Source organism: Paroedura picta, chromosome 8 (genome assembly GCF_049243985.1).
Source record: "Paroedura picta isolate Pp20150507F chromosome 8, Ppicta_v3.0, whole genome shotgun sequence".
Taxonomy (NCBI): Eukaryota; Metazoa; Chordata; class Lepidosauria; order Squamata; family Gekkonidae; genus Paroedura; species Paroedura picta.
The window spans coordinates 89,048,553-89,076,362 of record NC_135376.1 but is presented as its reverse complement, the minus strand read 5'-3'; the positions used below and the strand labels follow the sequence as shown (position 1 = coordinate 89,076,362).

General features: G+C 44.8%; 1 protein-coding gene across 1 annotated transcript; it reads left to right on the top strand.

Moving 5' to 3' along the window:
• Positions 1 to 7,805: 7,805 nt before the first annotated feature.
• Positions 7,806 to 27,008, top strand: SIRT1 (sirtuin 1). Its single transcript, XM_077350794.1, has 9 exons — positions 7,806 to 8,438; positions 10,346 to 10,462; positions 12,854 to 13,095; positions 15,132 to 15,284; positions 16,309 to 16,456; positions 19,335 to 19,414; positions 20,779 to 20,965; positions 21,222 to 21,791; positions 25,069 to 27,008. The coding sequence occupies exons 1-9, from the start codon at positions 7,949 to 7,951 to the stop codon at positions 25,386 to 25,388; spliced, it is 2,307 nt and encodes a 768-aa protein (XP_077206909.1). The 5' UTR covers positions 7,806 to 7,948; the 3' UTR covers positions 25,389 to 27,008.
• The last annotated feature ends 802 nt before the right edge of the window (positions 27,009 to 27,810 follow it).

Genomic DNA, 27,810 nt, shown 5'->3' with positions numbered 1-27,810 from the left:
GCTACTGGTTACAGATTAGTTTTCTAGACTGCCCCTCCTTGCAAGCATGCTTGGGGCAGTTCACAACATATATTCCACATATAGCATTATAAAATCACAATTAAAACCATAATAAACCCACATAATGCATCATGTCTTATCTACTTATCAATATATCCAACTCTTTCTGCATTGCATCTTAGTATTCAGTTTTATGGTGGGAATAACCTGGAGGTGAATGGGGGCAGGTAAATAGGTTTTAATTGGCAGTGCTGGTTAGTAGCTTGTTCTGGCCTCAATCAAACGCCTGGTGGAAGAGTGCCATTTTGCAGGCCATGCAGAACTTAGGTCAGGGCCTCGGTCTCAATTAGCAGCTCGTTCCACCAGGCTGGAATCTTGGCTAACAAGGCCCTGACCCTGGTTGAGGCCAGGCATACATATTTCAAGGACCACCCCCATGTTGGTGTTTGACAATCTTAGCCTCCTTCTGGAGGCATACTGGGAGAGACAATCCCTTACACAGAGTCCAGACTGCTTAATCCCTTACACAGAGTCCAGACTGGCCTTAAAGGTTAGAACCAAACCTTTAAAATCGATCAGGAATTCAACCAGCAACCAGTGCAGCTGGTGGAGTGTAGATCATATGAGTACACAGTGTCCTAGGTGTATTATGCATGGAAGAAAACTGCAAAAAAGTCTGCTAAAAAAACGTTTTTATTTCTGCAGATGGGACTATTTTTGATTATTCATGGTATCTCCACCTCATAGCGTTGACTATGTTTTTTTCAGTGCAGCATCTAAAACTAGCTTTGCAACAACTTTTGTGTGATGCTACTGAGAATGCTTTTTTGATGCATAAATATTAATGTGTTTTTGGCCTCCTCTTCTGTGTCCTGGTGACAGCCCCCTTTCTGCTCACAGTCCCTCATCCACCAACGGGAGCTTGAGGCACCTGCTGCTGATTTTTTGCCTCCTAATTGTCAGCAATCACGTGAACACCCTTTTGCTTCTGAGACTACCTGGCAACCAAGCTGACTTTATTGCTTTATTGCATAATAGCCTAAGGAGTACTGCTCTGTTATGGTTAACATTTCTTGCTACAACCTTCCTTGAACGCTCTTGAGACTACAAAACTAGCTTCTCTGTAGAGCTCTATCACACAAGTAATTGGTTGTAGCAGCAGTCTACCTCTGATCAGTGACCATGGTGGGAGGGGGGGATGTTTGACAGTTTATCAGGCTGGCAAAGCAGAGGGGTCTTCCCTGTGCCACCTTGCGTGGGCTCAGGAGCTTTTTGAAATGCCAGTTCTGTCTTGCAGGAGATTGAGGAAGCAGAGCTCCCTTTTTGGGCTTGCCAGTGATGAAAAAAACTTCACAAGGGAGGGGATGGTATGGTGGAAGCTTTAAGTGTACATGGGAACCTGTGGTCTGCCGTGGTCCATCCTGGTAGTTTGGGAATTCAAAATCTGTGTGTCCCCGTGGAAATCTTTTTTAGGTCTCCATGTCTATGATCTACATTTCCCATGAGGCCCTCCTGGCAGGATATGGCAGAGCAGCAGTCAAGTGACTTTGCAGCACAATGGAGGAAGTTCCCCATTTACCATTGGAACTTTTTCAATTGCATAATGGGGGGGGGGGCAATGCAGTATCAGAACACATGCATGTTTTTTAAACATTTTAGAAAAGGACATTTTTAAAAAGTTGGCGAAGTGACTGGAATGAAAACCAGTACATGTGTAATAGTCCCTAGTAAGGACCTGAGCAGCTACATTTTGTACCAGCTGCAGTTTCTGTGTCAGGACTAAGTGTAGACTCGTGTACAGCAAGATACAGTAATCTAACCTGGAGATGATCATCACATGGATGACTATAGCTAGATTTTCTGGGGTCAGATAGGGCTCTAGTAACTTTGCCCAGTGCAGGTGGAAAAAAGCCTGGTGTGCTACATTCATGATCTGAGTTCTTTTGTAAGGATCACTCCCAAATGCGTTACATAACACAAAGTTGTCAGCTGCACTCTGTTAAGACAAGGAAGGCGGGCTTCCTCTTGTGACTTTAAAGGTTTTTGCTGAACTATTCATTATCTGCAAGTATTTGTTTCCTTTTATTGTGTGCTTCTTCTGACAGACAGGGAGAGTGAGAGTGTGCAATACTATGCAGAGGTTACACCCTTCTACACCTACCATTTTAAACAAGAAGGATCTTTCCAAAGGACAAGATGGCTTTCAGATCTCTCTCCGCTTTCAATTCTATAATCCCAAATCAGTCCAACTCCAATACACATTTGTGCTTTACTTTCTAACTATGACTTATTTCAAATCAGAAACTTTCTTCCAGAATATTTCTTTGATACTTTTTAAATAATGGATTGATTGATTGTGTCACATTAATTATAGATTACTGTCACATTCTCACTATACATCTGACCACACAGACGGAGCTTAGATTCTGGCTCTAGCTGGCACTGTTTCAAGACTGCTTGGAAAAAGAGAATTATTCTGGATTCATAAATTTAACAGCATTTCTATATATGGTTTAAATGAGGATATAGATTGGATGGCTGTTTTTTTTTTTAAGTTGAATTATCTGTTGACTAGATCTAAAGCCCATTTCACTTGGAAATGAAATGGGCGAGCAGGCCCACCCCCCACGCGAGGCTCTCTGGAGCCTTCTCCCGGCCGGCGGAGCGGCCTCGCTGCGTCTACGACGCGGCGAGGCTGCTCCGCCGGCCGGGAGAAGGCAGCGCGGCCCACCCCTCACCCGGGCAGATGGAGCCGCCCGGCAGATTCGCAGCTCCTGATTGGCCGCTCCGAGTTTTTATCCCGGACAGGGCCCACCCTAACTCCTCCCACAGTGCCTTTACTGCTTTATTCAGTCTGCGGCGCTCTGCGCCGCGGGGCTGTTTAAAGATGTGAAAGTAATGTGGTTTTCTGAAAAAAATTTTTTCAATTGTAAGTTTTTTTTTTCTTCTGTAAGTTCTTGTCAGTGGCCTCAAAGAGTTACTTTTTTGGGGCCTCTTCTTTCTGTAACCTTTCCTCACTCCCCCATACAGTTGCAACCACATAGCCATCCAGCAAATTGACTTCAATTTGATTTCAAGTGTATCTTACAACAGATAGGATTTAAACACTTTTCTTTCAGTGACTTCTTTCCACTACATTCTACGAGGCACATGAGAATGCAGTCAGGCTGAGAGAGGACTATAATAAGGTGTCTTTGTGCATATAATGGTTTTTAAAAGGTGCATTTTTTGGATTTTTATAATGAACTTTATATAATTTTTTTCATAGGGTGAATTTTTGGAGAATAAATCTTTTAACAGGGGGCTCCAAGACAGATATATTTCGACACATTTTATAAGTGTGGGAACCTCTTTATATGAGTAATCACCACCTTCAGTGTATATACACAGATCTGTAAACCGCTCTGCGGAAGCGGTAAGAATAATTCAGTAATGGCCTTGTGGGAGGAGAAAGGGGCAGGCCGGGTCCGTGATAAAAATTCGAAGGGGCCAATTGGGAGCCACAAAGTGGCTCCCGATTGGCCCCTCTGAGTGTCAGTCCGGGGCCAAAGGGCCAACTGGGAGCTGCACAGTGCTCAGAGGTGACAGGGCTGGGGAAAGAGGCTTCGCTGCCAAGAAAGGACCAGGGCTGCTGCATCAAAGACGCAGTGAGCCTGCTCCTTTCTCGGCGCCGAAGCCGGGACCTCAGGGGGGAGGTGGGTGGGGGAAAGGCTTCGGTGTGGCGAGAGGAGCAGGCGCTGCGGGCCTGCTCCTTTTGCCATGCCGAAGCCAGGACCTCGGGGGGGCAGGGGGTGGTGGAAAGGTTTTGCCGCGGCGACAGAAGTAGGGCCTGCTCCTTTCACTGTGCTGAAGCCGGGCACGCAGTAGGGTAGGCGGCATGGCCGTAGGGCCTGCCAGGAGCCCTGCAAGGCCGCCAGTGCCACCAGCGCCCATTTTATTTTTATATAGAATGGGCTTTACATCTAGTTTATATATAAAAACAGTTAATAGATTTTTATTGTACAACAATGCTCTTCATAATATACTTTTATCTATTTCAGATTTTTTATGACCTTATAGTCCCCAAGAGGAGTTGAAACGCATTTATTGCTTTGCATCAGGTTGTTTAGCCATGTGTCAACATGCCCTGGACTTGTGCAATGGCGTGGGACTAATGTTGATGCTTTAAAATTTTTAAATGTGCAAATGAATGGAAGTATTTGTATTTTAATATTTAGAATATTCTTCTGCTGCTCAACCTCTAGGGTTCCTAGCTTGTTTATACATGTTGGATTACTTTATTCCCTCTTTTTTTTGTTTACTCTTGGGGAAAGCAATCAAAAATTTATTTCCATCAATTTTCTTTCATATTTTCCCCCTTTTTTCCAAATGAAGAAAAAAACCCTTCTTGACAATCTCCTATCCAAATACTAACAAGAGCCAACTTTGCTTAACTTCCAAAAGCTGACCAGTTTGGGCTACCCTGGACCATCCAGGTCAGGAGCTGTCGACCAGCTTGCTGCAGGCTATGCAGGGAGCTTGACTCGCAGCTTCCCTGGGAGAGAATTTGAAAGCTTAAACAGTTCCGCAGGGCCTGCAAAAAGGAGCTCCTCCACCAGGCATTTGCCGAGACCAGACGTAATCTACAGCGACCAAGGGCCCCTGCTCCCCCCCCCTCAGAATTCAATCAATAAGCCACCCCCCTCAAAATCCCATCAACAAGCCCTGGACCTGTTTGTATTACGATTGTTTACTGTTATACTTTGTTGTGTTTGGTTGCAATTGTTGGTTATCGATGTACATGTTCTACAGACTGTTTTATGTATGGTTCTCTGTTATAATGTAAACCGCCCTGAGCCTCCGGGGAGGGCGGTATAGAAGTATGATAAATAAATAAATAAATTTCCCACTTGAATGTTTAGCTACCGGAAAGATGTCAGGATTTTCAACACAGGGTCTGTTTTCTCTTATCGCCCAGCTCCCCTTCGCCTTAACAGGCCTTACGCATGCTGGCCCAGTGTACCTGAGGGAGCACCTCTTTGTATATACCCCACAAAGAGCTCTATGCTCTACCACCTCCAACCAGCTAGTGATCTCTGGCCCCAAGGAAGCACGCTTGACCTCAACCAAGGCCAGAGCCTTCTCCATCCTGGTCCCCACTTGTTGGAATGAGCTCCCAGAAGTCCAGGCTCTGCCAGAGCTACCACAGTTCTGCAGGGCCTGCAAAATGGAGCTCTTCTGCCAGGCATTTGGTTGCAGTCCAACAGGACATCTCCTAGGGCCCCAGAATCCCTCCCCTCACACAGATGTGCCCTTGGAGCAATCAAAAGGGCAACCAACTGATCAACCTGTGGGATCCAGTTGCCTGTTAATTTGCTGATGTTTAAATTTTTAAAAAAATGTTCACCAAATGTTACTGTTACTGCTGTTGTTATCCTGCCGTTTTTACTGAGCCATGTTTTATGTATTATGTTTTCTGTAAACTGCCCTGAGCCACGCGGGGAGGGCAGAATATAAATAAACAAAGATGCTCTTCAGTGCATTCTGCCCCTTGTGATCTGAATCCTTATCTGTGGGAGGTTCTGGCAGTACTGGTTAGATTGGTCAAACTCCCTTCCCTTGTGTGTCAGCCTGTTCAAAGAGTCTTGTCATCTACAGGGCACGGCATAGCCTGACCTGCAGTTGTGCATGTTGTGTGTCCTTACTTCATTATCTTCCATAGGTTGCAGCGACAAGGTGACATCAAGGACGAGTGCTGGCAACATGCTGAAGGGCTGCTTCCCTACGTGGAGGGGACTGTTAGCATGCTGATCCATGCCTGGCAGGTACAGGCAGTATTGCTATGGACTCCAGCGCAGTTGCAACACTCTCAACCTCTGGGAGATGGCTTTTGTTTGAATGTACTCTGCTGAAAGAACCAAGCAGTTATACCTGTGATGTCCCGGCCACACACCAGTGGGCAAGCCTTAGGATGGTGGCGCTCATGTCTTCCTTATGAGTGAACGGAACACAGAATGTGGCCCATCAGACATTTCCCACTACATCCAGGCAAGAACTAGCTCGGGGAAACATGCCTTTCAGCAGATCCATGCTGCTCTGTGTCTTTTTTTGGAAGAGGCCCAGCGTGACTGTACAAAGCTATTTTTAAAGCTAAACCTGAAAAACAGGTATCTGACAGCTTGAACTGAATCGCTCTGTGTCTGCAGCTTTGATGTCATGACGGCACCTGAAACCACGTCAGCCCCATCATTTCTGCTTCCTTGCCTAAACTGTCATAAACAAGGAACACACCTGGGAGGCAGTTAATCCTATTATTGGCAGTCGTGTTTCTTTTCTTCCTTTACAAGCCAGTATATTAACATTCTCCTCTGGACAAACTGAGCAAAAGAAATCAACCCCAGCTAGCATCCGCTTGATATATAGCCTTGATTTCCTGCAAAGTAAATGCCATTTATTTCATTGGGATTTCTTTCCCAATAAATTGGCTTAAGACCACTGGCCTTCATTTTACTTCATTTTTAATGGGGGGATTTAAAGTTTTTTTTCATTCCATATACCAGAACAAGTGAGAGTATCATTGCACCTAGGACCAGTTTTTACTAAACCAAGAGCAACGATGAACTTGGGAAGGCTCAAGCAAACTTGCAGCCTTTTGGTTCCCAGTAGCAATTTTTGTCTGTCTCTGACCGCTCCTCCCCTCAGCTTACCCTTCCATGACTCCCTTGGCCAAAGGCTCCTTATTTGGGAATCCTACTATTAATACTGATGATGCTTTGAGAGCTCTCCCCCCACCCACCCCTGCCTGATAAGCCATGGACCACAGGAAAGAAGGCATCCAAACGTTCATTTGATTGACTCCCAGGACAAATACTCCATCTTAGCGAGGGGGGGGGAGGGGGAACTTAGTACACCTGAGATGAGAAGAGTTATCACAAAGCAGAAGTTCACATGGACAATAACCTGTTTTTGAAGAGTGAACATCTGTTCAGTTGGGGAAGGGCAGGCAGCTCTGGCTCAAGGATCTGCGGGACCAGTAGCACCAGAGCCAGCTTCAGGACTCAAGAGGCCTCAGCAGAGCACAACTGGAGCAGTTACTTGTGTTACAAGCCACATAAGCACAATGCCCCAGTATCTAAGAGGCCCTCGCACTCTTAAGCCTTGTGGTCCACACACACAGTCAAGGGCAATGAAATCTGAGTCCAGTAGCACCTTTAAGACCAACAAAGATTTATTCAAGGTGTGAGCTTTTGAGTGCAAGCACTCTTCGTCTGACTAAGGAGTGATGTGTAAGCTCAGTTACTGACAGAGCATGCATGTCACCCTTTCTCCCTTCTTGCGGCCTGCAAACCAACAGTGTGGAGGTCCATAACCGCCCAGGCCCGCACATACCCTGGAGCTGTAGAGCCTGCGTGGATAAACTGGTGCTGGTCAAAAGGCCAGGGGGAAGAGGGAAGGGGGGGGTCGCTTTTGCTTAAAACCCGCGCACTCGCTGGCGCTGACTCTGAGCGGCCTCCTCTTTAACACCTGCAAAGAACCACTTCGGCGTTTCCCAGGCCCACTGACGGACTAGTTCCCGGCCTGGGCCGAGTATTTCCCCGGGAGTCACCCCCCCCCCTTCCTCCTCCACTGGGGCTCTGCTGGGAAACAATAGAGGCGCGCGCGCAACGCCCTTCTAATGACAGGCGCGCCAAATGCTCGCAGCTCCCCCGCCCCCGGCAGAGCAGCGCAGAGCGGAGCGCTGCGTCGGTCCCCGCGGCGCCCCCCCTCCCTCCCGCCCTCCGCGCCACGTGACCCGGTTTGTTGTTGTTGCGGCCGGGCGGTGGGCGGCCGCCCGCGTGGGCGTCGGCGCGGTCACGTGCCGCGTTTAAATCTCTCCCCGAGGTGGGGGAGGGGGCCGCGTCGACGGCGCCGCGGCTGCTGGCTCGGCGGGCGGGCAGAGGGAGGGAGGAGCGGTTGCTCCGGCTCCAAGATGGCGGACGGGGAGACGCCACTCCTCCAGCCCCGGAGCGGGGGCCGCGGCGGCACCGGCTGCGTCGCCGCCACCGCCGCCGCCAGGAGCCCCGAGCCGCCCCTCAAGCGCCCGCGGCGGGGCTCGCTCGACCCCGCCGCGGAGGAGGAGGAGGAGGAGGCGGCGGCGGCGGCGGAGAAGGGCCCCGGCCGGGAGGCGGCGTCCCTCCCGGGGAGCCAGGCCCGGCCGGAGAGGAAGGACGCCGAAGCGCCGGGCGGGCAGGCGTGGAGCGCGGCGGAGCACGGGCCGAGTCGGCGGGGCCCGGCGCCCCGGGAAAAGCCGCCGTCGCCGCACCAAGCGCCGTCGCCGCCGCCGCCGCGGTGGCCCAGCCGAGGGGAGGGAGCGGAGGCGGCGCCCGCCGGGGACGCAGCGGAGGCGACGGCCATTGGCTGCGGGGCGGCGCAGTGTTCAAACGGGGCCGCCGAGGGGGCGACGGCGGCCCCGCAAGTCGGTGAGAAGCGGCGGGGGACGGGGCAGGGGGGGGCCCTGGGCGCCGAGACCGGCGGGGCTGGCCGGAGGGGAGCGGAGCGGGGCGGGAGGCGCCGTCCTCTCCCCTCCCCGTGTGGCGGGGCGGCTGCGGGAGCCCCCCGTCCGGCCCGCTTCGGCGCAGGCCCTGCGTAGCTCTGCAGTCGCATTCCGCGTCCACTGACAAGGAGGGCGGTCCTCTCCGTAAGACCCCCACCGACCACGTGTTATTCCACAGAGAGGCGTGCCGAAATTTGGACGGAACTGTCACTTGCCTGCAGGTTTCCACGGGGAGGGGGAATTGTAGTCTGGCGTTTTTGTATATGCTGGGTTCTCTGCGACACACGATGTGGGTCCTCCCCCTCTTGTTGGTTATAGTTCCCTGAGGATTCTCCAAGGATGGATTCTGTCCTCCCCCCCCCCCCCCCAATTTGGGAGCAGTAATAGATTCCTAATTGAATCGCAGACACACATGGAATTGGTCCCTGTAAGTCTGTAGAAGGGATTCTGGATTTGTGACCATGGAGGTAGGAGCAGGCACCTTTTTTAACAATTTAACAATTATTGCAGACTCCCAAGAGTGTGAGACTGTAGATGCAACACAGAGTGGCCTATTTAATGAGATCTCTGTTTTGTGAGGTATAGAGATAAGGCCATCTCTCCGATCCCCATTCCTTTTAGCATGATGACCTAAGGGTGCAATAATTTCAGATGTGCAATGGGATCCTAAACAATTACATCCTTTAATGGGTGGCAATTACTTTTCTAGTGGCTCAGCCTTATGTTTGGTTTGTTATTCAGAGAGCAGCCCCAGTAAATTCAATGGGACTGCAAGCAGTTAAGTGGAGAGTCATCCCAGGCAGATCTATTTAGAAGCCTCTCTGCGTGGCTTACTCCTAGGAAAGTGATCTTAGGGTCGCAGTGGTAGGAATTTGAGTTGTAGATGAAGCTTCTGCTTGAGCTTTTAAAGGTATGAACAAAAACATGAAGTTGTGTACCTGTTACCAAAGTAAACTGTGGTCTCATTTTGAACAGTTCTTTAAGGGAAACTTAACAGAACTCCAGGGATATATATATATATATATATATATATATATATATATATATATATATATATATATATACTTCATATTGACAGGGCTCTCAATTTTGCAATTGTTTATTATTATTAATCTAATTTCTAAACCACCCTTCTGACACCAGCTCAGAGTAGTGTACATACACGTGGTAACAACAATTAAAACAGCAATAAACCATTAAACAGCAACATTACAGCAATTTAAAAACCTGTTAGCTGCATCAATTACCAACGTTAGTTATTGTCTTACAACCCAAAAAGTCACTGCCAGTAGGTTTTACCAGGCTGGGTGTCTCTATGGGGGTATTTTATTGGGGGGAGCATAGATGTTGTAGGGTAATTGGCCCCAATCAAAACCTTGGTGGAAGAGCTCCATCTTGCAGGCCCTGTGGAATGGGCCAGTTCCGGCAGGGTCCACCAATCGGTTGGAATTTGCAGAGTGGAGTGTTCTTTGGGGGGCGCAGGCAAAGAGGTATGCCGGGCCCTGACCGTGAATGGCCTTATAATAATGATAAAATAGATCTGCCAAACACCACAGAGATTTTTTCTTTTGCGTACTGATTTCCCCACCTCTGTAGATATCTGCTTGTATTTTTCAAGATGCATACCCTGAACTGGGTTCATATTTCTTAATATTTTCTCCCATAGTAATTCAACTTCAGAAGTGTCTATAGGTAATATGTGCTTTCTCTAATGAGGTTAACGGTACTTTATATATGAAAATTTAGTAACTGATACATACTTGTGAAAATCTGACACCAGAGGCAATTCCTATCTGATAACTATTTTTTCTCTATTGGATACTGTTTTTACAGACAACATATTTCTTAGTGATGAAATCATTGCAAATGGTTTTCATTCCTGTGAGAGTGATGAAGATGACCGAGCCTCTCATGCAAGCTCTAGCGACTGGACTCCGAGGCCACGCATAGGTGGGCATTTAAATGGCAGTCCTCAAGGTTTTGTTATTCTTAAGTTGTATTATATGGCCATAGTCCACCCCCCACCCCCGGCAGCAACCCAGGGGCGGGAGAATAATCGTGTTGTTGGGGGGGGGCAGAAAGGAACAGGGACGCTGCGTTGAAGGGGAAGAAAGGGACGTCCAACGGGGAGGAAAGGTCGCTAGGAGGACTCACCGCCTCGGAGGTCTTCTGCGTTTGTGAGGCGACTCCCCTGGCGGTTGAGGCGAGGCCGGGCCAGGCCAAGTAGCCAATGGGGAGCTGCGCCATTGGCCACTTAGCCCCTGAGTGCCACTCGGAGGGGCCCCTGATTCGCCCCTCTGAGTTTTTATCCCAGACAGGGCCCGCCCTAACTCCTCCCCAAGAGCCCTTACCCTTTTATTTAATCCGCTCCACAGGAGCGGTTAAAGATGGGCACTTTCTTCCTCACCTTACTCCCAGGTGGAATGCAAACTGAGCACTCCCTGGCCTTGAATTGAATTCCCGTTTGCCATTAGATTCCCGATTAATGGGGAAGGAAATAAACTCCCAGTTTGCTAGGTACCTGCAATCAGACATCATGGCAAACTGGCATTTGAAATCTCCATGTTTGGAAAACCTTCGGCCTTTTGCATTCTGCATGTAGGGGCAGAACATTGAACATTCATATGACTGAATGGCTGCCAACAACAACTTGTAGGGGGAAGAAAGAGGAAGCATGCAGTTATGACAAACAAGTTGTGTTCATGCCCATCAGGAATAATCAGGCCTGACCTAATGTTTGAATACAGAGAGGAAAGGTGAAACCCACATTAGCAGAATGGGAAACAGGTGATTTTTCTCCTGACTAGCTATTTACACAGCTGTGTTCTCAGTTTGGGGGTCTAAAATACAATCACATGGCTCAACACAGCATGAATATAGAGATAACATATTTGGAACAAAATATGACAGAGTTAAGGCTGGGGAGTTGTCCAACTGGAGCTGTGTTAGTGATGTTTATGGTTATTACAACAAGTTAAACATGAAATCATGAAGTCAAAGTTCTAAACAATTCATGGAATTAAAAAATGTACAACATATTGTAATCTGCAAAATATAGACAGCAACTTTAAAAGATAAAACTAGCTCTCAATGTATCTGTGCTGTGTGTAGCTTGGAGATTAACTCACGACCCACTGTATCACAGAGAGAAGTCCTTGGGATCAGATAGATCAGTGATGATGCCAGCATAACATTAATTTTTTTGTTTGAGAATTGTTTGTAAGTTAACTTGGGGTACCAAGTCAGTGCTACAGGGGCAGACTTTATTAAGTACACCTGCATATACTTGTTTCTGTGTGAGAATGCAAAGAGGGCTTTGAAATGCTACCTTCTGTGGCTGCTGCTGTCACCACAGCACCACAGATTTTGCACTTAACAGCCAACAATAAACTGTTGGACCAAGATTAATTATTATCATTATTATTATTCATTTTATAGGCTTGGGGAGGCTTTGTGTAGTGGTTAGGAGTGCGGACTTCCAATCTGGTGAACTGGGTTTAATTCCGCTCTCCTCAGACACATGCAACCAGCTGGGTGATCTTGGGCTCACCACAGCACTGAGAAAGCTGTTCGGACTGAGCAGTAATCTCAGGGCTCTCTCAGCCTCACCTCCCTCACAGGGTGTCTGTTGTGGGGAGAGGAAAGGGAAGGCAACTGTAAGCCGCTTTGAGACTCCTTAGGGTAGAGAAAAGCAGCATATAAGAACCAACTTCTTCTTCTTTAATAATAACATGCGTAAAATCTATTTAACAACATTACAGTTTTAAATTATCTATTGCTATTCCCTTCCCATCGATCCCCTTGCATTGTAGATCACCTTTTCAAGCCTGTGGTGGGATTTCTGAGCAGGGTATCATCCAGTTGTACTTGGAGAAGCTGCAGTAGAAAAGCGGAGAGAGGCTCATAGTTTTTCTCATTTTGTCCTGGCATCAGCCATGTGCCTGGTGGAAGAGCTGCAGAACTTCACCAGCTCCATCAGGATCTTTACTTCATACCACCAGGCAGGAGCCAGGGCCAAGAAAGCCCTGTCAAATTTCTTCAGGGCCAACATTTGTATTTGCTGATTGTAGGGGGACAGGTGGTCCTGTAGGTATGCAGGACCAAGACAAATCATGGGAAGAGCCTGGCCTATTTGTTGCTCTCAGGGTATGTTGCTTGTCATACTAAAACATGATTTCAGTGTACAGTACATTCAGACTGGTGTGTGACTTTGTTAGAAACTAATTCAGCTTGGTTGAAAATGAGGCATAAGATGCAGCCATGAAAGTTACTGCACAATTCTCAATTCAAATTGAGCATACTATGCCAGCCAGATCACATGCATTTTGTTTTCTGTAACAGGGCCCTACACTTTTGTCCAACAACATCTCATGATAGGCACAGATCCGCGTGCGATTTTGAAAGACTTGTTGCCAGAAACTATTCCTCCTCCTGAACTGGATGATATGACATTGTGGCAAATAGTTATAAACATTCTCTCTGAACCACCCAAAAGAAAAAAGCGGAAGGATATTAATACTATAGAGGATGCTGTGAAACTTCTACAAGAATGCAAAAAAATAATTGTTCTAACTGGAGCTGGGGTATGTATTTTGTAGGGTTAATGGGAGAAATGGATAGCTATTTGAATTTTGAATTAGCCTCACGCTGCTCAGGGCTAATGGTAGTGCTGCTTCTGGACTGATTGTTTATCATAACCTACAAAAGTAGGGCCTGGATCATGATTTATAACAGGCTTTCTCAACCAGAGTTTTCTGACAGCCCCAGAAAGGATTTGCCAATTGGGTGGGAGTTAATTAATTCTTTAAAAATTTATCGATGATATGACCGTATATGGTCAACTCATCCTGCACTCCCCATGGCCAATGAGGGGCCTGGAGAAGGTGGGAAAGAGGGGCATACACATCCGTGCTAGCCAAGGCTTGTCACACAAGGTAGCAATTGGTGTCTAGAAAAATACTCTTTTTAACTTGAATGCAAGGAGGGAGAGAGACAGAATGGCATAGGCCTGCTCTATTATCATTATTATTATTTATTAGATTTATTTCCCGCCTCTCTCAATAGGCTCGAGGCAGGTCACAGCAGTCTCCACCCCATTAAAATCCCCATTAAAAGATTAAAAAAATACCAACATGACATCAAAAAAATCCCCAACCCTCCCCCATACCGAATAACGAAGATAGTGGAAGGGAGCGATGTACACTTCCTAACTCCGGGGGGGGGGGTGCGATGTCCTTGATTCGCTGACCCCAGCCTCAACCATAGACCTGGTGGAAGAGCTCCGTTTTACGGAGCCATTTCTGGAGTTGGGGGGAGGGAGGATGGAGGTGACAGAGTGGCATAGGCCTGTCCCCGCCCTGTTTCTTCAGGCTCCCTTTGGTAAAGAGGAGTAAACTGGTAGCCCACCCGGAATGCAGGTATGGTTCTGTTCACAAATCATCTGAAAATAATTCTCTGCAGTCACTTCCTGTGCTGTGGGAGTGGCCTGATAATGTCACATCCAGGGGAGCATCTGGGTGATGTCACTTCTGGTGACATGTGACTTCCTGGGACATAGCAGGAAACTGTGGCCTGGTGACATCACTTCTGGGGTTCTCAAAGCCTGCAGAATGTTTCAGGGGTTTCTCAGTGGTAAAGAGGTTGAGAAAGGCTGATTTATACATTCTGCAAATCTCCCACAGGAAGCCTAGCATACAAATAGCGCCTTCGGGTGTTAATTATCACGTACCTCAGTTTCTACTCATACAGATTTATGCAGAGCTACTCAAATTGAAGACCATTGGTCTTAGCCCGGAATAACTCTCCCTTTGACCCTGCTGAGTTTCAGCAGTCAAGCACATATTGTATACTGTATCCTATCCCCAGCACTGTGTTTCCTGCCTCTTATTTTGTAAGTTTTCCATCTCTTTGAGGCACCAGTAACTGCCAGTCAGTTTTCCCAGAGTACTCTGCAAGTGGCTCTTTCAGGAAAGATCAGAGATGACCAAAATATGTGACAAGAGAAGGTGGAAGGGCTTTAGAAAGCAAGCAGAACATGGCATCTGTGCCAATTTGCCTTGCTTGCTATGTCACAATTGTTCTGATTGGAAGGAAATGCTTGCATTACAATTAAATGCCCTAAATAAACTCATGCCGTCCATTTTAATTTATGTGGAAAGGATATCTCTTTAAAAAGTTACAATTTATTTGGAAGTTTTTGAACTAAGCTTTAGTTTTTTTTTCCCCCTTTAGTACCATAGCCTATGTATTCTTTATACTAGATTCTCTAAATCAGGGGTAAACCTGTGGTCCTCCAGATATTCATGGACTACAATTCCCATGAGCCCCTGCTAGCAAATGCTGTCAGGGGTTCATGGGAATTGTAGTCCATGAACTTCTGGAGTACCACAGGTTGACTACCCCTGCTCTAAATGATCTGAAAATATGTACAGTTGAATTAGAATTGTCTTCCATGTAACTATATAATTTAAAAAATTGTGAAGGAAATGACTATTTCTTTTGTCAAAAGAAAATAAGGAATTGTATTTTGCAGCATGCTATTCTAAGGTTCACGTGCCATAAACGGCAAATGTAATTGCATCTAAACACATATTTCCTACTACTTTATGTAACATTTCAGGTATCTGTTTCTTGTGGAATTCCTGACTTCCGATCTAGAGATGGTATCTATGCGCGTCTTGCAGTGGATTTCCCAGATCTTCCAGATCCTCAAGCCATGTTTGACATTGAATATTTCCGAAAAGATCCAAGGCCATTTTTTAAGTTTGCAAAGGTGCTGCTGCTTTTCTCTCTCTCTGTCTCCCTTCCCCACCCCAATGTTCAGCGCCTTTATTACTATACTCTGACAACTCATGATCCTTAGGAAGAGAGCTTATGTGTAAAATTAGGCCTGAGGAGACCTAATTTCAAATCCCCACTCACCATGATATTCATTGGGTGAGTTTGAGCCCTAACTTATCTCATGGACTTGCTGTGAGAATAAAACAGAGAACTCTGTAGTTAAACTCCCCGGATGAAGGGCAGGATAAAAATGTACTAAATAAATACGTAAGAAGCATGTTGTTAATGATACCTGAGTGTGATGTTACATATAATCACATTAAGCAATGCTTAGAACCTTGTTTTGTATTTGATTTTGTCTAACTTGAGGGATATAAAGGAGTTAAATAAAGACTATGCCAATCCCATGGGATAAATAACAACTTCAGATGGCCAACTTCATGATCAAGTGTTATCACAAAGGCAGTGAAAGGGGCCAACTAGCTGAGAAGGTTGGGGTCCTTCACTATGTCTAGGTATGTCCCTCCAACTACTTTAAAGATCTTTATCAACTGTGCATACATGCTATGGACTCTCAGAATATTCAGAACTAGTGAATCAGTTAAAGAAGCTAAAAGGGAGACCCACCCCCCACAGTTTAAGTGTTTAAATACTATTGTTAGTTATGGTTCTGAGACAGCATACTCTACTCTGAGTGTTTGTTTGAAAGAGACAATTTTAACTAAATTAACTAGGAACAATTCCCCCAATCATTTACATTGTAATCTTCAGATGCCACTGTAGGTTAGTCTTCTTCACTCAGATGCTGTATTACAGTAGTATTGACCCCAAGCCTGAAGGTTTACACAAACTGAAATTAGCTTAATTTATTTGTGGTTAGAATCCTGATATTAGAATTTTTGACAAAACGCTAATATTTTCTGCTATTCTGCTATTGCTTTTGGGAGTGACTCACATGCCTAAATGGAATATGGCAGCTGCAAAGTTCTTTACATAATTCTTTCTAAATTCTGTAGGAAATATATCCTGGACAGTTTCAACCATCTCTCTGTCATAAATTTATAGCGCTGATGGACAAAGAAAGAAAACTGCTTCGCAATTATACTCAGAACATAGATACACTGGAACAAGTTGCAGGAATTCAAAGGATAATCCAATGTCACGGTCAGTCAAGCTTCTGTTATTTTCTGTCATAGACCTACGGGTTATGTTGATGTTTAGATATAAAGGTGTCATCCTGATGAAGAAAGTATTCTGCACTCTTGGAAAGGCTGTTTTGTAACTTAACCATTGGCCTTATAAATAAAATTAAAAGGGCCATGTAGGTGGCCCTGTCTGGGCCTGGTCACCACCCTGTCTGGGTGGTGTCCGGGTCAGCAGGCCAATCTGGATGCACCCAGCAAAGTTGGGCGCATCTGGATTGGTCCGGCCCTTGGAGCAGCCACCTCCAGGAGCTGGCTGTGCCAGCCGTACACCATGTAGGCCCTCCAATGAAAAGGCCACATGCCCGGGTAAGCTTCAGCTTACCAGGGGGGAGGGGGCTGGGATGGCTTTGAGGCACTAGGTGTTCTCTGCGGGCTGCGGGGAAGCTGCACCCTCGCTGGGGGGGGAGGGAGCCAGGAATGGCTTCCCTGTGGCCCACAGAGCACAACTGGTGGGCTCGCCGGCAGCTGGGAGGGGCCTGGGGATCGCTTTGGGCACACTTGGCGTGCCCAGGGAAAGCACCCGAGGGGGGGGGGGAGCTTTCAAAGCCCGTACTTATGAACGGACGTTGAAGCTAGTGTTTGAATAAAGCACAGGGAAAATGAAACTAATTCCCAAGGCATATGTTTGGATGTATGAGAAAATGCACAACAGGCTTGTGCAGCCTCTTGCACAACTATAAGAACTTAACTTGCCCTGACTTGGACAGCTGATCCCCTCAGATCTCAGAAGCTAAGCAGGGTCACTCTAGGCCAGTATTTGGAAGGGAGACCAAGGAGTGCCAGGGTCATTACACAGAAGCAGGCAGTGGCAAGCCAGTTCTGGACATCTCTTGCCATCAAAATCCTATGGAGTCGCCATATGCTCACCATGACTTGATGGCAGGGAGAGAGAAATCTACTCGTTATTCTTGTGTGTGCTTTTGTGAATCAGAATTAGTGGCTGTTCCTTTTTACTCAGAGTTCTCTGTCTCCAACCTAGTGAAATCTGCAGTTTATTTCCTGGAGGATATAAGGTGGGCTCAATATGCTCAGTATGCTCAATATGCTGACCATCCTGTTTATAAACTTGGAAAAGGTTGTGTGTTAACTCCATAATGGTGAATTGTTTTATCAGTTATTTTGTCTGAATTTTCAGTCTTCATTTAATAAAATGTCATGAGGCTTTCCACTTATGGAGGGATAAGAAAAAGGATTTAGGCGAAACAATGAACCTGTTTCCAATTTCTCTCTCTCTCTCTCGGGACAGCTGACTTAGTTGTAGGGTTTTCAGGAGAAGAGGCTAGCAGAAGTAGTTTGCCATTGCCTGCCTCTGAACAGTAACACTGATGTTCCTTTGTGATATTCCCTACCATATACTAACTAGGGCTGTCCCAGATTAGCTTCTGAGATCTATTGAGATCTGGCTAGCCTGGTTTCTGGCAAGCAAAACTGAAAGGTTAAATTGAATAACTACTGTTCTTGCTATTAAATTGGGGGGGGGGCTACTATATAATTTCCCCCTTTAGCCTTATGCCCCCTCACACTATACAATTTGTGTCTATGGGACAGTTATACAGAAAGATGTAGCCATCCTTAGAATATGTTCAAAACTACAGAAAAATACTATCCACTAGGAGAGAGCATAAAACTTGATGAGCGAGCATTTGGAGAAGCAGTATAGAAATTTCAAATGAATAATAGATAATTTCATCTGGAATAAATGGAAGTAATTAGTGCAGTGCATACAGGTTAATATGGACCCATACATTTTCTGGTTAGTATGACTTAGAGCCATTGTGGCTCTTGGAAAATTCCGTATCACCTGAACTTGTGTTAGTTCAGAAGTGATACTTTTAATATTGTTTCATATTTTTACATTGTTGCTTCCCAACTTAGGCTCCAGGATGCCTGGGAGAAATGTGGATACAGTAATTTTTTAAGTAAACTCCCTAAAGATTTAAAAGGAATTTCCACTCAGGGAAGTATGCACCAAATTAAACCCTTCAGCGGTGAAACAATGACTCTTAAAATAAGATTGAAATAAATTAGGTGGCACATTTGACTTCTCTCTTTCATCACATCATCCATGGTCTAAGCCAAAACATGTAGCACAGTGGTCCCCAACCCCCGGTCCGGGCACCAGTCCCAGTCCGTGGATCAGTCGGTACCGGGCCACGGCTCCTCCTCATCCTCCTCCCCGGCTGCTGCCTCGGGGACTGTCCTGCCACTCTGCCGCCAGCTCACCTTTGGTGCTCTCTGGCGGCCGCCATGGCTGGGACTCCCCCTCGGCATGGCACTGTGCAGCTGCTGCTAGCAGCGCCCCACAGTGGGTGGCGGGAATTCAGGGACACTGGTAGGAAAGCAAGCAGAGCAGGGGCTCAGGCGGTGGCGACATCCCTAAGCAAAAGACTACCCCCCCCCCCCCCGGGTCTCAGTAAAATTGTCAAGCGTTGACCGGTCCCCTGTGATAAAAAGGTTGGGGACTACTGATGTAGCAGATAAGAGTCTCCTGGTGAACAGAGATGAATCTGTAAAAGGAACTCAAGGAAGAAGTGAAATCCCAGTAATCTTCTTGATCTATGTGCAAAATCAAAGCAACTATAACGTTCTGCTCCTGGATGCTCTGGCCGCAGAAAGCTTAATGTGATTTGGGTTACAATCATATACACATGTACTTGGAAGTAAGCCCTACTGAATTTAACAGGGTTTAGTTCTGAGTAAGCACGCATAGGATTGGCTGTTAAATTGTTCTGGTAATTTAACTAACTACTTGTATTTTTATACAATATTTCAATAAGGCTCCAATTTCTGCATCTGCAAGTACCTCACTTTGCTTCATGTGTTTTTCTTTCCCCCAGGTTCCTTTGCAACAGCTTCTTGCCTAATCTGTAAATACAAGGTTGACTGTGAAGTTGTTCGTGAAGACATTTTTAATCAGGTAAGACTAGTGCTCTTAGAATACTTTGGGGAAAGTGATGGTCATTAGGATCCAGCCTAGTTCACAGGTATGTGTTTTGTGAGGAGTGATTTCCATTTCAGAAACTATGCAAGCTAACAGCAACCAAATTGCTCATGAGAAAATGATCTGATAGGTGCTGTCTTTTGCACCCAACTCTGCAGAATACGTACTTCTGCTTTATCAAGAACTGTATTGTTCTTAGAAATGGTTCTGTGTAAATGGAGTCATGCTTATTTGAACTGCTGTTCAGGGTTAACATGAAACCCCAGAGAACTCTACATCCCTGGCTGTTTGAGTTCTAAGTCTGAAAGAAAAAAATGTCAAGGACTACAAGCAGAGCTCTGCTTTCAGAGTAGATTCTATCCTGTCATTGCAAATCCCCTTGTTGCATCCAGTGGTGTTTTTGGGGGTCCACTGATGCCCTAGGAGCAGCAACTTGGGGAGCAGCAGAAGCTGCAGAGGGAAGCTGAAGGCAGACAGAATCTATTCTGAAAGCAGAACTCTGCTTGCAATCCTTGACATTTTTTTCTTTCAGACTTAGAACTCAAATAGCTTGTCACAGCTGTACTATCACGGGTTCTGTATGAAGTGGTTGTGTCCATTGTGACTTGCAATCTGGCAACCTTAAGGGGACAGTAAGGGTAAAGAAAGAGTGGATCTGAATTAACAAGCTGGTTAATTGGAAGTAACCAGCTACCTTCTTGGTAGAAGCCTACCAGTTCTTTATATAATCATAATAAGAAAAGGCTTCTTGTCTTTCACATACGCTCAACAGCAAAACAGAAATTACATTCTTCATGCAGTTTACTCTTTTGGTTTTGTGAAACTATCCTGTACACAATTTGAGATTAATGCATAACATCAGTTGAGTTTTTCTCTGGAATGCTTTGCAGGAATTGTCAGTCATTTTGCTCCTATTGATGCTTTTAATGCGGTATGTAGGCATGCAGAATAGGTCTAATGGAAAATTTAAGTTTTAAATGTTCATTATATATGTTTAATTAAAATTCCATAAAATGTTAAGGACCCTCCTGAGTGTAGAATCATAGAGTTGGAAGGGGCCATACAGGCCATCTAGTCCAACCCCCTGCTCAACGCAGGATTAGCCCTAAGCATCCTAAAGCATCCAAGAAAAGTGTGTATCCAACCTTTGCTTGAAGACTGCCAGTGACGGGGAGTTCACTGTAATTAGTGTTGCAGCAGCTAGAACACTTATGTGTGTTACATTCTCAAAATACGTGGAGATTTGACCTTCTATGCAAGTTATCTGTCGCTGCAAATGTATTGAAAGAATGCATTTATAAAATTCTAAACGGTAATCCAGTCTTTTGTATGTCATGCAGGTTGTTCCTAGGTGCCCCAGGTGTCCATCTGATGAACCCCTTGCCATCATGAAGCCAGAAATAGTGTTCTTTGGTGAAAATCTACCTGAGCAGTTTCATAGGGCCATGAAATATGACAAAGATGAGGTTGATCTTCTTATTGTTATTGGGTCTTCACTTAAAGTAAGACCAGTAGCATTGATTCCAAGTAAGTATTAATTGCTTACTTAGTTGAGGGGGTGTTATGCTTTTGATTAAAAATTTATGAGCAACAATTCATACAGCTTGTATATTGTCTAGCGCAGAGAGACAAATGAAGTTAGGGAGCAGTGTGTGTATGTGTGTGTTTACATAGTGTACGCTGGAATGTAACGAATAGCACTAAAATGGCTGAACAAGTGTATGTCATCTGTCATAAAACTCAGTTTAACCTAATTTTAATTTTTTTTCTTTAAAAAATGTAGGTTCCATCCCCCATGAAGTGCCTCAGATTTTAATTAACAGAGAACCATTGCCTCATCTACACTTTGATGTGGAGCTTCTGGGTGACTGTGATGTGATTATCAATGAATTATGTCACAGGCTGGGTGGTGAATACATAAAACTTTGTAGCAGCTTGGTCAAACTTTCAGAAATAACAGAGAAACCTCCACGAGTGCACAAGGAACTTGAAATACACTCAGCTGAGTTACCACCAACTCCTTTAAACATTTCTGAATATTCTAGTTCACCTGATAGAATGGCACCACAAGATTCTCAGGTGGTACACTCAGAGCCTTCTTTTGAATATAAAGCTGGAAATTCTGATGCTGCCTTGGTTTCTAAAGAGAACTGTCTAGAAGGAAAAGAACATGACGTTCAGAATTCTCTAGAAAATGCAGAAAGTCTTACTGACCAGTTAGAAAACCCAGAACATGTCAAGGAAAATGGATCTAACCAAGGTGAAAGCAAAGAAAGAATTTTATCTGTTGAAACATTAAGGAAAAGTTGGACTAACCGATGTGCAAAAGAGCAGATTAGCAAGCGACTTGATGGTAAGTTTTGACTTCTTCCAAACACCATGGTTTGGATACTATGAAGTGAAATGGAACCCACTTTTCCATCTAAAGCCACATAACTGCTCTTGAGCAGCCAGCTGGTTGTCTGCCTTTTAAGACTTCTCAGAAAATTTGATTTATCCAAAATGCTGTGATAAGAATGTACACAGGGATCTGCCTGCAGTGATGGCATTATGTCTGTTGCTGCTTTGGTTCCCAGTCCATCTCTATGTGCAGTTCAGAGTGCTAGCTTTGGCCTATATAAACGTTCAGAGCAGCTGAAGAGCTGTTTGTTCCTTCAAGCTAACATGAATCTTCCCATTTATTTAGATCTTCCCCACCCCACCACCTGAAGTCAGTGTTGACTAGGCATAGAAAGCCTTTTATACTGTGATTCCATATCTTTGGATATCTTTATTCCACTGATCATTATTTGGTTGATACTGTTCTGTTACTATAGTGATGGGGTGGATTTTTAATCTGGTGTTGGATTGTTGGGTTTTTGTAACATTATTTTGTATGAAGCAGTGCACACTGTGGATTGCTTGCTTTTCTCCACATCAGACTTTTCCCTGGAAGAGCTGAGGGCCCTGCAAGAACTTTCTGTGTTCCACAGGGCCTGTAAGACGGACCTCTTCTAGCAGGTCTCTGGTGAGGTCAAGGTGCGGGAGATCGGATGGGCCCCTCTAGACTAGACCATTTGCAGTGGAGTCGGCATCCATAAGTTGTCCCTGGAGGCACAGGAAGTGGAAATTGTCGGTTGAGAGGGAGGGGATAGTTTGCTGCCAGGGTATTAATAGGGAATTCAGGGGTTTTATACACATGTATTATTTTATGTAACCCGCCGCAAGACGGCTTGACTGATAGTGGTGGGTAATAAATCTATTTGTATCAAAAGGGAGCAGTATTTCCCTTTAGGAGAATATCTAAAGCAGCCTTTTTCAACTCTTTTACTGTTCAGAAATCCCTGAAACATTCTTTAGGGTTCAAGAAACCCCAGAAGTGGCACAATCATGCAGAATATCATTGGGTAGCATAACTGTGTACATGCCTGCCTGGGGCCCCTTCCAGGCCCATCATTGGTCATTTGAGGAAGGGGAGGCAGGACATCATAATCATATATGGACATTTCATCTGATAATTGCTTAACATTTTCAAAATATATATAAAAATAATTAACTTCAGCCCATTCAGGAAACCCTTCCAGGGCTGTTAAGAAAGTCCAGGGTTTTATGAAATACTGGTTGAAAAGCCTGATCTAGCGTCACATTTACCTCCACCATGAGCCAGCTCATCTGGGAGTGGCGGGGTTAGAGTCTAATTAATAAATAAAATTAATAAATTCCACAGTGGCTTGATGAGTGTTCCAGGATCTTCTTGGGGCAGCTGAAAGGCTTCCTCCCTCAATTCCCCTATCCCTGTTTCTCAGGCCCTTGGCCATCTAGACTCCTATTGTGCTTCAAATGTTATGGCTGTCCTTTCCTGGCTCTAGATGTCAAGCTGAAAACTGTGCATGCCCTTGATGATAAGGTGGTGCATCACCAGTTGTGGGAACAAATGGTACTTGGGAGGAGGAGCTTGGCTCTATATCTTTTCCAAACTTTTGTATGTCTTTAGCTTTAGCAACAAAGCATCCTGTATAGCTGTTTATACTCTCCTCAATAAACTACTGAGTTTCTAACCAGGACTCTGAGTTTGCCTTGCTGGAAGAATTGCCACGGAACATGACAGATTGCTAAAGCTCACCACAACAGTTTGAGAGCAGGCTTTGTGCAACTACTTCAGATTTCCACACTATACTTGGCTATCCAAGATGCCCCCAGTGGGGGTGCACCCACCAGGGCCCCAACAATGAAAGGAATCACAGAACCGCTAATGGCTGCTTACACCAGCTGGGCCATCAGCTGTGGAGGTTTGTGCTTTGAACCAGTGGCGGAACAAGCTCACGAGTGCCCTTGCTGTGGATTTGGACCCCATAGGTCTGTGACCATGGAGATGACCCCTACCACCAAGCCGAGGTACTTACAGTAATTCACCCCACTGCTGCCAATGAACTACAGATGTTCACCCCCATGGGCTTTGGTCAGTCTTACGCTCCCTATGCAACAGCCAGAGCCAAGTGGGCCGCCTGTGGGGCATGACCCAAGCCAGCCCCTACTTGGGTGCTGGGCCAGTCCATTTGGCAGGGCCAGAGCCTGGGGCCTGGACATTCCACAAAAGTAGAAGAGTCAGTGTCATGGACAAAATGAGCTGGAGAAGACGGACCAGTTCAACTGTGCATGAGGTGGGGGGGGGGGGGCTACAAGACCAAGTGTTCCTCCAGCTGAGCATTGCCATGCCCGGAGAAGTCCCTCCACCTATACCAGACTCAGCATCGAGCCATGGTAGCACGCTGCTCCAAGTGCTGTCCAGAGGAGCAACAGTTCCCACCTCGATCCCCAGAATGAACCTGTCCCTTCTGCTCCCACCTCTTTTGTGCTTGTCAAAGCCACCTGAGAGCCAATTTAGAGGCAATCAGGGTGTCACCCCTGTAGCAGGAGTTCCCCATGTGGCCACCCCACCCCAGGACTGGCTCGATGTGTGTGGGGGTGCTCCAGGCTTGATGACAGGCAACCCAACCATGGCAACTCACACTGATTGTGGCACAGCTGCTGACACATGAGGGAGGTGGCAGTATGGTGGATGATTCTTCCTGGAGCCTACGCCCAGGAACTATTGGACTTCATTGGGTTTTGCAGCTATAACATTCGAAACACAATAGAAATCCAGATTGCCTGAAAGATACCTTAATTTTGGATACATCTTCCTTTGTGAGAAAGCTTTCATATATTTACTAGCTGTGTGAACATCCTTAAGAAATCTTGATGTCTATGAGACTATTGTTGTAGCTTGCAATTGTGCGGGCCAAGAAAAAGCATTGTATATTGAACTGACTTATGCATTTAGGTTATAGATGTTATGGCTTTTTAAAAGTTCAGTCACCGCTAGAGTCTGATAAGATACCTGAATTACTAAGAGTCTTAAAGCAGCCATTTGAATTCTTCTCGGAGGAGAAAGGCAGATATGCTGTGGTAAGAATGAGTACACTACGCCTCTATGCTGCATGACCCTTCCCTGGACTTATACAGCCCTTTTATCAAACCTTCTGCATCACTGGGCATTTGCTTAGAGCCAATAGACTGTGTAACTGTTTCGTCTTTCAAAATCCTCTATAGGTTTATTATGATTATTACTCATTCTGAAATAATTGTTCTTCCTATTCAATGTTTTTCAGGTACTCAATACTTGTTTTTACCCCCAAATCGCTATATTTTCCATGGTGCTGAGGTATACTCAGACTCTGAAGATGATGTCATATCCTCCAGTTCCTGCGGAAGTAGCAGTGATAGTGGGTCCTGTCATACTCCGAGCTTAGACATAGAAGATGAAAGTGAAATTGAGGAATTCTATAATGGCATAGAAGACAATGATTCTCCTGAGAGAGAAGAGGAGAACGCCTTTGGGGAAGATGGAACTGACCTTCAAGAATCTGTTGATGAGTCATCTTCTGTAAATGAGCCTGTAGGACTTGACCATCCAACAGACAAGCTGTAAAGTAATTACAGATTCCCGGAACTTTTCCACCAGCATTAGAAATTTTGGCATGTCAGAACGAATGTGTACTGAATTTAGAGCAAGGAAATAAGGAAGTAATGTTTATACACAACTAGAGTAGATTTTCATGCATAGTTTTCTAACTTTTCAAATCAAATTCTATAAAGGCACACTCAACACTAACTGGTCTTCTTATGTTTTGAATTTTGAGGAAAGGATCTTGTATTGTCTCTGCATTCACATTCATTAAGTTAATCTGTGTGATCTCTGTGTATATATATATAGTATTTTTGCTTAACAAATTTCAACCTATTATTTTTAAACAGTTTGAAAAAAGCCATTGGAATGTTAATGTAATATAAAGGGAACAGCTAATCTAGACCAAAGAATGGTATCTTCCACACCTCTCTTGCTTTGTTATACTTCAGTTTATTTAAAGCCTGCTTGTACTTCTAATTCTCTTAAAGCATAATCTGTTAAACACTGGTGTTTCTCCAGAATTTCTATGGCAGCTATCTTTCTTTGAACATTACTCTTCTTACTGAGATGCATGTGAACATGCTGAAAATCAGGCATAGCAAACCACCTGAAAAAAATTAGATCACTGTAAAGTGCTTTAAAAAACAAACCAACCTGTGGCTATGTGCTAGTGCTTGCACAATTGAAGCAAGGAAGTGTTCAGTTAAATGAAATAATCAGACTTGTTTTGATTGGAACAACAGATCTTGATATATAACGGTGTTAATAAACAAAAATGCTTAGTGTAAAAGATCCTTTGTATACACTGCCAGGTTGTGAATATGTGAAATGTACTGAAAGTGTATATAAGGGAAAAGTAAATAATACCCAAATAGAGAAGGTGCTTCTCTACTATTTATACCTTACACAGCCATTTGTAAAGAATTACTTAGGCTTTCACCATAATACGTGAATAGGAATTTAAGCATGATTTCAAATGTGCTGCCTGAGGGCTTTCTTCTTTGGTTTGGAAACCCTAATAACACTTGGTACAATTGCTACAGAACCCTCCCCCCCCCCCAATTGTCTACAGGCTGCCTTTTCATGGATGTTGCAGATGTTTCTACCTGTGGATGGTTTGCATCTACAATTTGTTTCCTATTTCTACATTAAAGAAGTTTTGCATTTCTTTTGAAACCACTTTCAGCTGTGTCCACCAGTCATCATTGAAGTGCATTGCTTTAATATTTATTCCATTTTGAAATATGTATAGTAGCTGTCCTTTTAAGCAATTAATACATCTGTTTTTGTAACATGGCAAAACAAAGTGTTAAGAATGGCCTTCTGTGTTCATCTACAAAATGTTGGCATGTTTTCCCATGGCCCAGGTTCTAAACGGCAGAACATAGTGGGCCTCACTAAAGAATGCAATATGTTTCGCTTTGCTTGCATGTCAAAATGTATTTGTGCTATAGGAGATATTTTAAATTGAAAGATTTTGTTTTTAAATTATTTTTACAGTGTGGATTGTTTTCTGCTTTTATATTGTATATAGTGTCTTTTATGTAACCAACTGGCAAATGTTTTGTAGAAGACAGTTTAAAAATGACTGGCTTTCTTCCTGCAACTTTTGAAATATAAAACCAGTGTTTTATACTCGTACAGTTTGTTTTAAAGTCTATTAAATTGTCATTTAACGTTTGGTTTCTGTTAAGAATGTGTGCAAAGCCTCTTCTCATGAAAGCTGTCTTGCCAGTGAATATGAAATACAGTGTGCAGCTGGTGAAAAGCTTTAAGTGTGGTGCTTCCCCTACCACCCACTCACTGAGACAAGGAATGTTGTTTCCATCTTATGCAGCAGGGATGTGAATGCATTCTGGGGTGGGATGCCAAGAGGGATTACGGATTCTGTCACTATATCACTCATACTGCTGCCAGACAGTCCTGAACTGACCTCAGGATATATCCCCATTACCACCCATTTTTGCAAGCTTTGGTATTCACGTAGAAGTCCCCCTCAGATTTTGCTCAGGAAGGATTTCGCAGGTTCTGTAATACCTATTTCAAATGTATACATAAACACGTTTCGTTTGGGCAAGAGGAGAATAATATGAAGGTGTAAGGACTTGGTATAATTTATCAGATTACCTTCTAGCGACAAGGATCCTTGTATACTAGTTGTACTGATCCATTTCCTTAAATCAGATCTTCAGGAAGTCATCGTGAGGCAATTACTGAATTTCAGCCAATAATTTAGAAAGTTTGGCTAAAATCAGGCCAGTTTCCAAATACAATGTGATTATAAGTGTAAATGGCGACGTTGGTAACAGGCTATGAGTGTGCGTGTGTACACACACACACACTTTGCCCTATAAGGATTGTTTGATTCTACAGATATCTGAGTGAGCAGTGATTCACAAAAGCTCATGTTAAAATAAATATTACTGGACTTCTGTATTACTAA